This window comes from Parasteatoda tepidariorum, chromosome 2 (assembly GCF_043381705.1).
Source record: "Parasteatoda tepidariorum isolate YZ-2023 chromosome 2, CAS_Ptep_4.0, whole genome shotgun sequence".
NCBI lineage: Eukaryota > Metazoa > Arthropoda > Arachnida > Araneae > Theridiidae > Parasteatoda > Parasteatoda tepidariorum.
In genome coordinates, this window is record NC_092205.1 from 96,018,019 (window position 1) to 96,033,595 (window position 15,577).

The following is a 15,577-nucleotide window of genomic DNA, read 5'->3' on the forward strand; positions in this document are numbered from 1 at the left end:
TTCATTTGTTAAAAACAATGCTAGTTAATTAACAAAACTAATTTTTTTCTTTTTTGAAATGTTAATTAAGGTGTCCATTTACATATTCAGTTAATAATTTTTATTTGTTTAAACAAAATTACTTTGTTACAATATAATATTCTAATACCAAAAAAAATACTTACGTAGCGTGAAAATATCTTTTGTGATGTAACTCTTTCAAAAGTACATAAAAATGGTTGCCAGCAGGGGTGTACATGTAGATTTATTAAATACACCTTATGCTCTACCTAGGAACCAAATCTAGAACCCGACACTCGAAATTTTTGCTCTGTTACAATCGTACCCTGTTACAATTGACCCCACTCTCCCCTACTCGAAAATAATAATAATAAGAATTTTTGTTTTCCATTAATAATTTTGTAATTTTGCATACATTAGTTTCATTATTTACTACAGAATTTAATGTAAATGAACACGAGAAAACTGGAAAAAATGGTTGAAATGGACTTATTTCTGGAAAAAAAAATTTTAACATGGAATAATTTCAAGAAAACTGAAGGAAGAAAAATAATGGTTAAAATGGACGTGCTTCTTGAAAAAATAGATAACTGAGAAAGGGGAATAATGAAAAGTTGAAAAAACTAGTTAAAGCGGACATGTTTCGGGAGAAAAAAAATTGGAAAATGGAAAAAGGTGGGGGGAATGGAATAATTCCTAGTACACTGGAAAAAAGTAGTTAAAATGGATATGGTTTGAACGTTCAAAATACGGTTTAGCGACAAGGGAATGATGAGGAATTTAAAAACAGATTCGAAACAAGAGAAGAGTATATTCACCAAAGAAAAATGGATGGAAAAAATTATTGAGGGAAGAAACAAGAGAAAACGATGTTGGCCGAAGGTGAGCAATGCAGAGTCGGAGAAGGACTGTGATCATTTACTAGAGAATCGGCGCGGATATGAATAAAATGAAACTCAAGGGTACCAAGAGGAACTGAAGTGTCAAGAGCAGAAAGATTTTCGTAGTCCTCGAAACTTTCATAGTTTTTATTGTATTTTTGAGTACTTTAAATTCAATAACATCATTTTCTACTCCTGGCACATCAGCCCAATTTGATGGTCTTGAAATTTGTTTTATTCATATGAAGGCTTATCAGTAGTATTATCTTTGTAACGCTTTTGACTTCATCATCTGTTTTGACTCATTATCATGGCCTGTTTTGATTCATTCTTGCTTTGAATCATTTCTAATGCGACGAGATGGTGCATACTAATAACGTCAATATAAAAAATCAAAGTTTTGTAATTCCCAAACAAATCACGAAGGATTTTTCTATTCCAGAACTTAAGGTCATACCGTTTTATAGTTTGTAGTAGAAAGAACTCCCCTCCCCACAAAGTCTAAGGCCGTCTGCAGCTATGGAAATAAGAAATAGCGCATTTCAAAGAGAGGAACTACCTTCTACCCTGATTTTCTTTATCTGGCTGACCGAGTCAAAACCTGCCTTAAATTATGACCCAACACCCCTACTTGAAATCGTAAAACCTCGTAACCATAGTCACATCCACTATTCCAGATGAATGGCTAGGGAAATTCTTTACATAGACAAACTATAGGTGTCACCGTTTGAAAAAAGTAAGCAAAATGAAGACTTTCATCTTATTTAATCACCCCTCACGCAGCACCTGGACTTCCCTAATTTTTACAGGCAACTTTCGTTACCTTTTAAAACCGTTACCTCCCTTATTTTTGTATCCTGTGCATCATAACTCCTTGGTTTCCCCAAGACCAAATCACTGGTCCGTCCATCGACCGACAGTGCTGCCAGCTATCGTGATCTAGCCGACAGTGCTGCCATCTATATATCTTACATCTATACATCTCTCAATCTGATGCAGCCCCGTGCGCGCACTTCGGGTTACCAGTATTCCCTGACGGGGGCGGGTCAGGGTTAGGCCATGCATATTTGATCACCCCCTTAAAAACGAAACAAAAGATGACGAAAAATAGAACATAGATAAAAACTCCTTAAATTTATACAAAAATTAAACTTCATATTGTCGAAATGTTTCTTCAATGGCAATAACCGTTGTATAATTATGCCCACAATATGTGTATTAGAAATTCTATTCAGCCGTGATTGTTCCCTATTGTTTTTACTTCATTCTTGAAAGAAAATTGTTAATATTAACTGTTTGATTACTTGTTGTGCTGTGCGATAAAGCAATGTAATTTACCTATTATTTTATCAGCAACACACTTTCATACGCACTACTGAATCCGTTGTTTCCCTTCCCTTACGTGCCAATCTATCAAAGTTGCTCTTAAAGTTTTAATAGTTGAACCGGTTTGGTTTTAAGGTGTTGTTTCTCCCTACGCGCCCTAAAACAATTCGACAATTTTCATTTTTATTTGCACTGCATAACACTCGACTGAAAAATAAAATATTTTAACATGATATTTGATTTTGAAAAGTAATAAACTGATATTCTACATTTATTTTTTTTTTTTTTTTTTGAGAAAGACGGGGTTGTATTACGTAAGCACTTAAAGGGGGAAAGAGGTTTATGAATTGCTTCTTTTAGCTGACAAGGGAGGAAGCGTATGACCAACGCTTAAGTAATATATTTTAAATCACTTATTTTTTTAAAAAAAATTTAAATTTGGAATAAAAAATGAATTTGGAGGGAAAAAGTTCTCTGAAAATTTTCTGAGGTTAACAGTTTTGAAAGCTAAAGGAGAATACAAAAAAATTCCAAAAACGTATTTTACTCAAAATTTTCTGAAACTAATATAAACATAAAATCACATATTCAGATAATACATGTATTCAGAGAGAGTACTTTTTTGTGCCTGATTTCGTAATATCAATGTAATATTATATCTAATTATTACATATAATTATTATATAATAATTATATATAATATCACCTGCATATAGCTAATTATAAATTCTATAGTTGATATCATATATAATTATTATTATATTATTATTATATTATATTATTATATCATATTGCTGCTTTCACTAGATTCCACACGAGATCTGATCATTNTATTATTATATTATATTATTATATTATATTATTATTATATTACTATTATATTATATTATTATTAGAGCTAATTATGCATAATATCATCTGCAAAAATAATTAGCATAATTGGCATATAAAACGTTAGATCGCGAGCCATCTTAGTTCGTGATAATCTGATTAGATGAAAAGTTATTAACGTGTTTTCGCTTTTTACCTAAGTATAATTATATCACTTTTTTGTTTGTTTTTATTTTTATACATTTGTTTATTAATTAACTAATGCTCGTGTAAGTTGTTATTAAACAATGTGTTTATTTTCATGTTTTTGAAATCAATTTATCAATAATAACATTTCTCCAAAAACAGTAATTCAACTCTAACATTCCTTTTAAAATAAAATCATCAAAACATTCAAAATCATCATCCAATTTTAACTCGGAATGAATTATTATATTCAAAAATATATTAACTTCCGACAAATAAAAAGAATAAATATTTTGGAAACACCTTCGTGGTTTATACAACAGTTTACACCCTTTATGAGGGATAAATGCGTCATTGTTAAAATTAATTTGAACTTTAAAAGACTCCACCCATGTGGTTTCTTGTGAGTGGTTTCAATACAGGTATCTCTACATTCTATATTTTCTACATGATTACTACAGACATTTGTAAATGGTTTTTTCTTTCCTAAAAAATAAATTCAACTTTTTAAAAAAAAAATTCTTTTAATGTTGCATTAAAACTTTAATAAACTGTAAACAGTTGTATTAGGAAAAAAAAGCATTGGCCACCGGCTGCTGATGATACTTATCGTGTATCGAATATGATAATATATCGAATGATGTATCGAATATGATAATATCGGGATTATTGTACAAAGCGATAATTATTGAATACGATTTAGTACTACTCCCCTCTCTCCCCCAAAAAATAGTTGGGCTTACTTGCGACTTGCTACTGAAATATGTCATAAATATATGTATATATATACTCATTAAGGAAAAATATATTTTGTGTCTCCTTTTTTAACTTAAAATATCATTTAAACAAATTTATTAATAAAAAAGCATATATTAATATTGAAAGGTATTCCACAAAGCATTATGACTGCAATAGTGCACTTTATGGTTGATCATTGTTTAAAACTGGTTTATTCCAGTTATTTTATCGTCACAAAAAATTCAAAAAATTTTTGTAGTTCGAAAAAGTAAGAAAATCCCTATTTTTAATGGGTAAGTTTTAATTCAATTTTCTTTGCATAGTTGTGGTTTTTTATTTTGCTGTGTTGTTTATTTTGCTAAGAAAAATGGAAAACTTTTATGTCAGCCAAGCACAAGTAATTTTGCTAAATTTACTTCATTTTTAACGCAAAACAAAATTGCAGCAAAAATATTGACACCATTGTGCAAATTAGAGTAATAAGGAAAATATCGCGCTATACTTTTGACAACGCATCGCGATATTAAAATTTGTACTCAGTATTCATGAATATTTGTGTGGGAGATAACTAGAGAAAGAACTGTAGCTAACTCATGGTTCTTATAACCAATAAGTCGAAGATGAGAAGAAGGTTCCAACAGGGTGCATAAATTTCCAAACTAAACGAACATAAAACGTGCGCAAATTTCATAGTTGAGTGGACACATTTAAAACTAGGCTTGAAAAACTGAAATAAAACTTGACAAGTTAAATTCCATTTTATTTACCAATTAAATTTATTCTTTACCAATTTATTTTGTATTTTTTTATTTCGTAACCGTCGTTGAACAGCCGACCCAATTTCGTGTTTACGACTATTAATGTTCACCTCCGTAGCTTTGTAAGTTTGAATTCAATCCAGAAGACAAGGGAACTCCTGGATCAAGTATTGTTAGGTATTTGCCTTCGTGGAGAACTTTTTGATTAAACTAACCAGCATTTGCTTCACATGCAGAGGGAAACCACGAAAACCTCACACGGTTAGCCTGACGGCGAGGGGACTCATGATCTGTCTACCACTGAGGATATTTTATGTCAGCACTGTGGTTCGGTGAAAGCCGGAAGCAGAATTCTTATCGACCAGCCATTGTTGGGATTCGAACTCAGTTCACGTCATTGGAAGGTGAACGCTCTATGATTTTCCAATTGTCAAATAAATGTACAGACTGATTTATAACTTATAGATTCTTTAATTCTTCTCTAACTTATAATATTTAAGTTAGAAAGACTTTCTAACTTAAATATTCATACTTACTGCTGTCTTTCAGTTCTTGAGCAACGACATTAAGCTAAATTATTTTTTTTAAAATTATTTTAGTTTTAGAACGTATCGTTTAATGTTTTAGATCTGTATATTCTTTTTACTTAAAGAAATTTATACCAGTTTTAAGTTCGCATCGTTAATTCATTTATTTCCATTTAATTTGAAAGAAAAAACTACAAAATCCGAATCAATTTTATACTTTGATGGGAATATCCTAGATACAAGATATTAGTCAAGGACCTGACTTTCCTAGAAAAAGCTAGTTTGAACTAAAACCTTCAATGCAAACTACAATTTTATAAAAATGAAATGAAAAATGACTGCATAAAAACACGTTTAGCGGAAGAAAAAAAATCTATATCAAGAACAATAATTTCCTTGATAAAACTAGTATTTACTGAAACTTGTAAAGTTAGAACTAGTTTTTAAAGTTTTGACTTATTTCATGTTTTAATGATCCTTTTTTTCCCTGTTTGACATATTCTTATTTAAATATAAGTTAGGTAAAGTTTTTGTTTTCTTAAGAAGATTAACAGCTAAAACTGTCAAAACAAATTTGGAAATGTGATTAGGGTCTTTTGTTGTCTAACAAAAATTTCACGTTTTTAACCCATTAATTTTCAAATCGTAATTTATCAATAATATGTCGTAAACTAATATCAGACATATTGAATAAATATTTTGTAATTATTATATTTTTTACGCACTATATATTTATATATTTTTATATTTTTTTCACTTGATAAAAATATTTTTTTTCCTCCTTCCTACTCAACTTTAAAAAGTATTATATAAATAAAAATTGTTTCATTTTTGTTATATTATTGTTTTTGATTCATGCAATGTTCCACTAAATTTTTTTTCGAATTGAGTAAATAATTTTTTTATATAAAAAATTCTCCATATATCCACTAATTTTCAAAATGTGTGGCTTGGGGTAAATTACTATAACTATACATTACTATACTATGTATTACTATACTTTCATCAAAAGGGAAATTTTCAATGTAGAGTGTTAATATATGAGTCACTGAATATATATAATAATGTATGTATAACTGAAAGCTTTGTAACGTATCATGCTATATTAAGAAGCAGTTCCTTGTTTTATTAAGAAAACATTTATTTCACATCACAACAAATACAGTAACGACATTAAATTACCAGTAACGGGTTAATAATAATCCTTCAATAAAATATAGAAAATCCCGTAAAGGATTAGAATAAACTTACAAATTCCAAAAACCAAAACCTACTCCAAAATATCAACAACTCTCTGTTGTTCTAATTTTATCGTCTGCTTTTATTATTTATTATTTATCTCTTTATGTGTTTATTTTACTTTATTCATGCTTTTGCTATTCATTTAGCTTTTTCTAAAATTTTTACTTCCATTCATGCTTTTGCTAGCCAATTATTTTTTTTAAATATTTTTAGACTTTAAAGCCTCTACACAGATTTTTATAGGTAGTCCGATTAGATCACTATGAAAGTAAACTAGTTTACGAAAGAGCCATTTAATAGAGTATCTAGTAAAAAGAAGAAAGTGATAGCAAATATACGTCTAAAAATTTTTTTAATTTATGAGAATCATTGGTTTGTCTTATTTACTTGTCTACCACCAAAGATTCAATTCTCAAATATATATGATAACTTTCTCTCGATTATTTTTAAAATAGAATTTGGTTTCATGCGCACCACTGGCTTACTTTTTAAATAAAGTGCGCAGACCACTTATAAAAAACCGTGCGGAGGCTTTCCTATGTAGAAGGTGATGTATGACTCCTATGAGACATTTTTTAGCTTATGCCTGTGCGACAACTGGGTTTTCAAGTAGTTTCTGATCGATAAAACATGTGGTCACTTCTTTTAAAAATTGGTAAATTATAAACAATAAAAAAAACTGTTGATGTTATTAATGTAAGGCATTTCTTTTGAAGCAAGTCTTAAAATATTTTAAAATCTACAAACGTTCATTTCTAAAAGGAAAAAGTAAATAAATAAAATAAAAAAAGTAACTCCCCAGGTAGGAGAGAACCATCAATTTTACGTCAAAACTGCGCATATTTCTCTTTTAAATTTTACTAAGCATTCGCAAAATTTATTTTAAACTGAAACGTCGAATTATAGCAAAAAATGGTTATTCAAAAAACGTAAAATTTTACTTAAACAAATTTGTTTTTTGTTTTTTTTACGCATATTTTACCAACCACTTTTTACTAGGTAAGAATGAGTACGTTATTTTAACGTAATATTTACGCCAAAATTAAAGTAAAAACGTCAAATTATAGCGAAAAATGGCTATCCAGAAAAAGGAAAATTTACATAAAATTTTACGTAAGCAAATTTGTTTATTTTACGACTATTTTGCCAACCACTTTTTACTAGGTAAGAATGAGTACGTTATTTTTGTACATTATTTACGTCAACAGTACGTCAAAATGCACGTGTGTTGAAACGTCAAATTACAGACAAAAGTAGTTATCCAAAAAACAAAAAAATTGCATAAATAAATTCGAAACAAAATTTACCGAAATTTAAATAGCAAATTTTATTTCTCAATAAGACGCAAAATCATTTTTTTATTAAATCTAAATAGTAAACATTGTTTCGTAAAATATACGAAAGCAATCTTACCGAAGGGTAGTCCGTTCCGTTAATATTGCTTTAAATTTACGTATAAAGCGCATTGATTTTACCGATTTTCTAAATATTTACGTTTAATTTAAGTATGATGCTACATGAGAAATATGAAATGAACTGATACTATAAAATATTCGCAATGATTTCATATTTATTATTAAAAAAAAAGAATAAAATACACGTTTGACAAAAAAAATTGGTCATCGGTTGGTGACAATTTTTTAAATGCAATTTGTTATTCGTTCTGAGGCCAATGGCTACCGTTAATTTTACCTCTATAATCATCAACAATGTACTTCTTTTTCTCACTCCAAACTGTTCATATTCATTTTGATTAATATGGAGCTCTGAAAAGGCCGGTATAGCCTGGTTGGTAGAGCACTGGGCCCATGTTCGTGGGTTCGATCCCTGCCGGCCGAAGACCCGTGTAGTAAATGGTGACTGATGCGCGTTAAATCTGTCGAGTCGCAAAGTCCCCTATGTTCCCATAACAAATCAATACCTCTGGGGGTACTGATCCAGGAGTTTCCTTGTCTTCCGGATTGGTTCAAAATTACAAGGCTACGGAATTGAACATTAGTAGTCGTAAACCCAACATTGGATCAGCTGTTCAACGATGGATAAAATAAAATAAAATATGGGGCTCTGAGCTCATGGGATAGAGGGTTCGCCTTCCAACGAGGTGAACCGTTGTTCGAATCCCAACGATGGTAGGTCTATAGGAATTCCACATCCGGCTTGCACCGACCCACCGTGCTGACGTGAAATATCCTTAGTGGTAGACTAATCATGTTTTAGAGTCCCCTTATCGTCAGGCTAACCGTGGGAAGGTTTCGTGGTTTTCCTCTCCATGTTAAACAAATGAGGTTTCATCAAAAACTCCTCCACGAAGGCAAATTTCTCTTACTATTTAATCCAGGAGGATTCTGGATTGAGTTCAAAATTACAAAGCTGCGGAATTGAACATTATTAATCGTAAACCCAAAAAGTTGGGTCGGCTGTTCAACGACGGTTATAAAATGAAAAAAGAGCACTACATAAAGTAAAAATATTGTAAAGACTTGATGACATACTTTTTTCATTTTAGGCAAATCATAATCTTTTTAAAGTCTCAGATAAAGTGAAATCCAGTAAAACTTACAACGAGAAGCGTTTTCTACACTATTTAAAAATAAATAATAGTTTATATTAAATAAACTAAGAGGCTCCACTCACCAACCACCGTAATTGTTTCTCGTTCGTAATTGTTTTTTTCTCTCCTTTTCCCCCCACAAAAACAAGGAACATTTTTTTTAACAAAATAAACGATTATTGTAGTTTTATGTAAGAACATTTTGTCTATATGTTTATTGTAACGAAATCAACAATTATCTCTACTTGAAAAATAATAATTTGTATTTGAAAAAAAAAATTGACTTGAGGAACACAGATTGTGTGACTCGATAAAAACAAATAAATTATAACAGTTGTATTGTTGTTGTTGTTGTTAATTTACGTCGCACTAGAGCTGCACAGTGGGCTATTGGCGACGGTCTGGGAAACATCCCGGAGGATGATCCGAAGACATGCCATCACAATTTTGATCCTCTGCGGAGGGGATGGCACCCCCGCTTCGGTAGCCCGACGACCTGCGCGCGAAGTCGAGCACTTTACGGTAGCACAGCTTAACGAGGACCAATACCGCACACCCTCGGTCCCTACGCAGACTGATCCAAGTGGTCACCCACCCGCACACTGACCGTAGCCAGTGATGCTTGACTTCGGTGATCTGCTGGGAACCGTGCCTTAACGATCAGTCCACTGCGGGACTATAACAGTTGTAAGTTCACAATAACAAATGTAAGCTCACTCGTTAATAAAAATTATAACAGTTCAAATAGAAAACGGTTTTAATCTATCTTGCATTTTTTTTTCTTTTTTCTTTTGTTTCGATACAAATAAAAAATGGTGTATCTGTCAACACCTAATATTTTCTCCGTCTTTTTCATTCATTTCGATTGGCAACAACTCGAGCGTGAACTTACAAGAGAAAAATAATTTTTCTACAAAAATTGTTAAATAATCAGCATTTAAAACAGAAAAAAAATAGACAAAATTCTCGAAAAAAAGCACTCAAAATTCCAATAAATTAAAAAAAAATCCACTTCAGTTAACAAGTAGGTAGGTAGGCACTTTATTTACGTCGCACTAGAGCTGCACAATGGGCTATTGGTGACGGTCTGGGAAACATCCCTGTGGATGATCCGAAGACATACCGTCACAATTTTGATCCTCTACAGTAGAGGATGGCTCCCCTGCCTTGGTAGAATGACGACCTGTGTGCGAAGTCGCACTTTACGGTAGAACAGTTTAACGAAGACTGATACCGGGCACCCTCAGTCCCTACGCAGGCTGATCAACGTGGTTACCCACCCGCTTACTGACCGCACCCAGTGATGCTTGACTTTGGCGTTCTATTAAGAACCGTGTCTTTACGATCAGTCCACTGCGAGACAGTTAACAAATAAAATTGGCGATTTCAGCAATTCAAATTTCATTTTCAAATTCATTTTATTGCATTTCAGCAAGATCGTCTCTCACTGAAATTTTTTTTTAGCAGTTTTACTCATAGAAATCGATATTCGGTAGTTAATTCACGAACTAATTATCGAATGTTAATTTTTTTATTATATTTCATCGTACTTTCTGTACATTCGTTCTGCACATATCCGCAATTTTAAGTTTCTAATTCTAAGAGTTCATGCACAGCAAAGCAAGACGTAGCGCGAAGAGGAGCACCCGAAACAGCAGTGGTGTCTTTTACGATTTTTTAGTAGAGAGATACAATAAATTTAAACCGGAATTAAATAATTCTCTATCAGTTTGAATACACTAATTTGTTAATTTTGAGCCGTGATGGCTCAGGGGATAGAGCGTTCGTCTTCCAATGAGGTAAACCGGGTTCGAATCCCGGCGATGGCTGGTCAATGCGAATTCCGCATCCGGCTTGTGCCGACCACAGTGCTGACGTAAAATATTCTCAGTGGTAGACGAATCATGGGTAAGAGTCCCTTTGCCGTCAGGCTAAACGTGGGAGGTTTTCGCGGTTTTCCTTTCCATGTAACGCAAATGCGGGTTACTTCCATCAAAAAGTCCTCCACAAAGACAAATTTCTCCCAATACTTGATCCAGGAGTTCCCTTGTCTTCCGAATTGGATTCAAAATTACAAGACTACGGAGTTGAAGTTGTAAACCCAAAAGTCGGCTGTTGAAGGACGGTTATAAAATAATAAAAAAAAATAAAACTTTGGTTATTTTCACTGAATAACTATAACATTTACACCTCATTTACCCATACACGATTGTTATAGGTGTGTGTTTGTTTGGAACTTAGGGTGAGTTCTCAAATCTGTTAAAGCAGCTCAAAGATATATTAAGGTCAGAAGGGAATTCACAGAGGGTCATCATTAGTTAGTTTTCGTGACGAGTTTGAACCCGTGTAACGAATACTTTCATTACTCGTTCGTATTCAATTAATTCGGACGTGCTTATAAGGAACACTTTGCGGTTAATGAACTGAAAATCTGCATAAAAATTTAACTCTTCAAGTTTATTTAGTTTTTTTTAAATGCTTTTTCGGAACTTACTTTTATGATAACACTTTTCATGTTTTTAAATATATTTTAATAAAACTATTCTAAATAATTTAAAATTACTGTTAAAAATGTTGGTATTTCCGGTATTTGAGCATGAAAAAAAATTAGTCGCGTTATTTTTTTAGTATAAGAACGTATGGATAAGTATATCGTATATAATAAGAAAGCTTCATAATCTTTTATTTAACAATCGTATTTTCGGACATTATGATGCAAATATTTCGAGATGCCAATTTTAATTATACTAATTAATTAATGTATACAACATTTTTAACTACGAAATCGGGCACAAAATCACAGATTCCTTGAAATAATATGCCATTGTTTTCGGCGGATTTGTATTCTAGACCCTCAAAACAAGGAAGGGGGGGGGGAAGAGTAGATAAAATATGGTCTAAATAAGCTTACGTAGAGGAGCAGTCGAAAGTAGGGATCAAATTTTTTGCGTATTTCATCACATCTTAGACCTATTTAAGTGAATGAAATGAGTTTTAACCGCAATTGTAAAACTCATTTAATTGCATTTTTTAAATTTTTATTTCTCAAAAACTATTGACCCGATTCCGTTAAAATTTCGGAATTTGTACTTTAAATTGATTAAAAAAATTTTATACTTTAAAACTGTTTCGAGTACTAATTGCTAATTTCAGCCATTTATAGCCATTCAATTGCATTTGTTCAAATTTTGCTTTTAAAAAATAAAGTGACTGAGATAAGGTAAAAAAATTTTTTCCTTACAATTCAAAAATAATTTTAATCATTATTAAATAATAAATAATTATTAAAAATTTATTATCACATGAAATGAAAGTTGCGTAAAAACAATAAGTCTTATGATCTGCAGTGAGGAAGAAAAACTCAAAAACTAAAAATAATATTAATACCAAATTTCGATCAGCTTTCGTGACTAAAAAAGTTGATTAATTTTGATGAACAAAATAAAATAAAATGCGTCGAAAAAGTGGTATATTTATTCAAAAAAAAAAGAAAAAGAAAAAGAAAGTGTTTGCGTCTAATTTCGTAACTTAAATCATAGGTAGTACTAACTAATAAACACTTCGGTTTGCACCGACCGCAATGCTGACGTAAAAATATCCTCAGTGGTAGACGGATCATGGGTTAGAGTCCCTTTGCCGTCTGACTAACTATGGGAGGTTTTCGTGACTTTCCTCTCCATGTAACGCAAATGCGGGGTAGTTCCATCAAAAAGTCCTCCACGAAGGCAAATTTCCTCCAATACTTGATTCAGGAGTTGCCTTGTGTTCTGGATTGGGTTCAAAATTACAAGGCTACGGAGTTGAACATTAGTAGTCCTAAACCCAAAAAATTGGTCGACTGTTCAACGACGGTTATAAAATAAAAAATAAAAAAGTTGATTAATAAGCATATTTTAAGTGCATCTTTCAAACCTTTTGGATTGTATTTTTGTACTTGAAAATGCGATCGTTCAATCAATATTCCTGGACGATGCTCCTTTTTTTTTTTTTTTTTTTTTTTTTTTTTTTTTTTTTTTTTTTTTTTTTTTTGGCTCGCTGTACAAACTAAGAATGTAGCACAAAAAGGAAACAAAAAATAAAAAGCAATGTATTGAGCACTACAAAGAAAAGTTTAACTGCCATTTTCGCTCATTATGTTGTCTTTCTGCACTATTTACAAGGTTCAAATATAGCCCACTTGTCGTAGTCTAATGTAGAAATTAATAACGCAGAATAGCAACAAAAAAAAAATACTACGTTTATCGAATTTATAAGAATTAAATAAATGTAATAATCATTGAACCAAATATTTATTGAATGCAAACTTTTAAAGAATATTTATTCTAAAAAGAGCAACTATGAATTTAAATCTAATGAGAGCAACGATATTTGAGAATATTTTTTATACTTAAGAATGAAAAATACCACATAACATAAAATACACATACATTTACCACATAATAAACGGACTGACCGCAAATTAGAATAATTTCGCAAATTAGAAATAGAATTAGTTAAACCGCAAATGAGAACATGAATTCGCTTAAGAACTATTCTATGAACACACTTTTTATTCGGTTTTCACAATTCATTTCCTGAGTTATTGTTTGGTTTTTATAATTTATTCTATATTAATTATTTAGTTTTCACAATTCATTCGATGAATATACTTATTGTTTGGTTTTCACAATACATTATATAAATATAAGAATCAATTTTATTCTTTAAAATGTTCTTCAATTGCAAATGCTGTTTTCACTAATTACTTATTACCTTTAAATTAATGTTAAAAACTGTTAAAAAAAATTACTATGTTTTAAGTAATTATGGTATGTAATTTTATTGTTTTATAACGTCATCATTCCTGTAAATTTATTAATTTCATTTACTAGTTTTTCAAATATTTTCTTTTTCAATTTTTGTGTTAGCCTTTAAAATGTGCTGATTATTTTATTAACACTAGATTGCCCAAGGAAGTCATTTTGAATGCTTTTTAATTTCAATTAGAAAAACAATGATGTACATAATGACACAATTTCTTAGAATTTAGTGACTTTTTGTACAACATATACTTTTCTTTATTGTTAACATTTACTAATTACTTGTTATATAACTGTAAATAATGTTAAAAATATTAATTTTATACAAATTTCTTTACACATTAGTTATTCTTTCACAGTGCAGCCATTTTGACTGCTTTTGGGCTATATAGGTATATACTAAGTTTCAGCCTTTCCAATGATAATTTCTAAATTTTAGATTGAAGGATAAAGGTTAGAATTTTAAAGGGTTAAATACGTCGAATAGACATGACAATAAAATGAATGAGTTTTGTATGTTGTTATTATTTTTATAATATAATTCTTCGCATATTTAATAAATTTTTAAATTTTATTTCAATCAATAAGTTTTTTAATTCAATAGTCCGTCCCAAACCTATGCAGACGTGATTTTAGTTATTTCAAATTTTAGATGGAAATATAAATTATATTTGATATTTTCTGATATTACAAGTTATTATAATTCTCCGTATATTTAATAAACTTTTCAATTTTCTTTAGATTAATAAGTTTTTAATTCAATAGTTCGGCTCAAACCTATGCAAACTTGATTTTAGTTATTTCAATTTTTTAGAAGGAAATATAAATTATTTTCGATATTTTCTGATATTAAGTGTCATTATTATTATCATAATTCCCCGCATATTTAATAAACTTTTCAATTTTCTTTATATTAATAAGTTTTTCAACTCAATATTTTGTCCCAAACCAATGCAGACGTGATTTTAGTTATTTCAATTTTTTAGAAGGAAATATAAATTATATTTGATATTTTCTGATATTGCATGTTATTATAATTACTATAATTCATCGCATATTTAATAAATTTTTCAACTTTCTTTAAATTAATAAGTTTTTCAATTCAACAGTTCGTCCCAAACCTATGCAGATGTGATTTTAGTTATTTCAATTTCTTAGAAGGAAATATAAATTATTTTCGATATTATTTCAATTTAAATTTCACTTCCCGTTCGTCCTCAACTCGTGCTAAACTAGATCTTATCATTTCGATCTTTCCCGAATAAAGGTAAAGAATCTCTTAAAGTCAGTATTTTGCATAAACATAAAATTAATAAATGAGATCAAATAAAAAAAAGAAGTGTAAGGGGGAGAAAACAACTTACCTTAACCCCATTTCTGCGAAGGTTATAGACGTTGTTTGTGAGAGAGACGGGCGAACAAGACTTGAGTGTGGACAAGAGTTAAATAACCATCCGACTGACCCCGATTCCATCGACACCAATGGAGAAAGAGAAAACCGGGTCTACCGGTCTCTCCTTCCACGAAAAGAATTAGAATATGAAGGTTTTAAAATCGAATACTTTCAGATCAACTTTTTTTTTTTTCAGTGAGAAATTTTCTTAGTTGAGAATTTATGCGTGAAAGATATCAGAAATAACGCCTATCAGCACTCTTTTATCCCCTTTTTATTTTATTTTATAACCGTAGTTGAACAGATGACCCGATTTTTGGATTTGTGATTACTAATGTTCCAACT

The 15,577-nt window shown here is 30.7% G+C and overlaps 1 protein-coding gene across 1 annotated transcript in view; it reads right to left on the reverse strand.

Annotated features, from left to right (window-relative positions):
• The window catches only part of LOC107444876 (uncharacterized), a 53,527-nt gene extending 38,165 nt beyond the window's left edge, over positions 1-15,362 (reverse strand). Inside the window, exon 1 of the mRNA XM_016059124.4 lies at positions 15,204-15,362. Coding sequence (XP_015914610.1) covers positions 15,204-15,313 — 110 coding nt within the window. The 5' untranslated portion in view covers positions 15,314-15,362. The remainder of the gene's footprint in view (positions 1-15,203) is intronic.
• Positions 15,363-15,577: the final 215 nt, after the last annotated feature.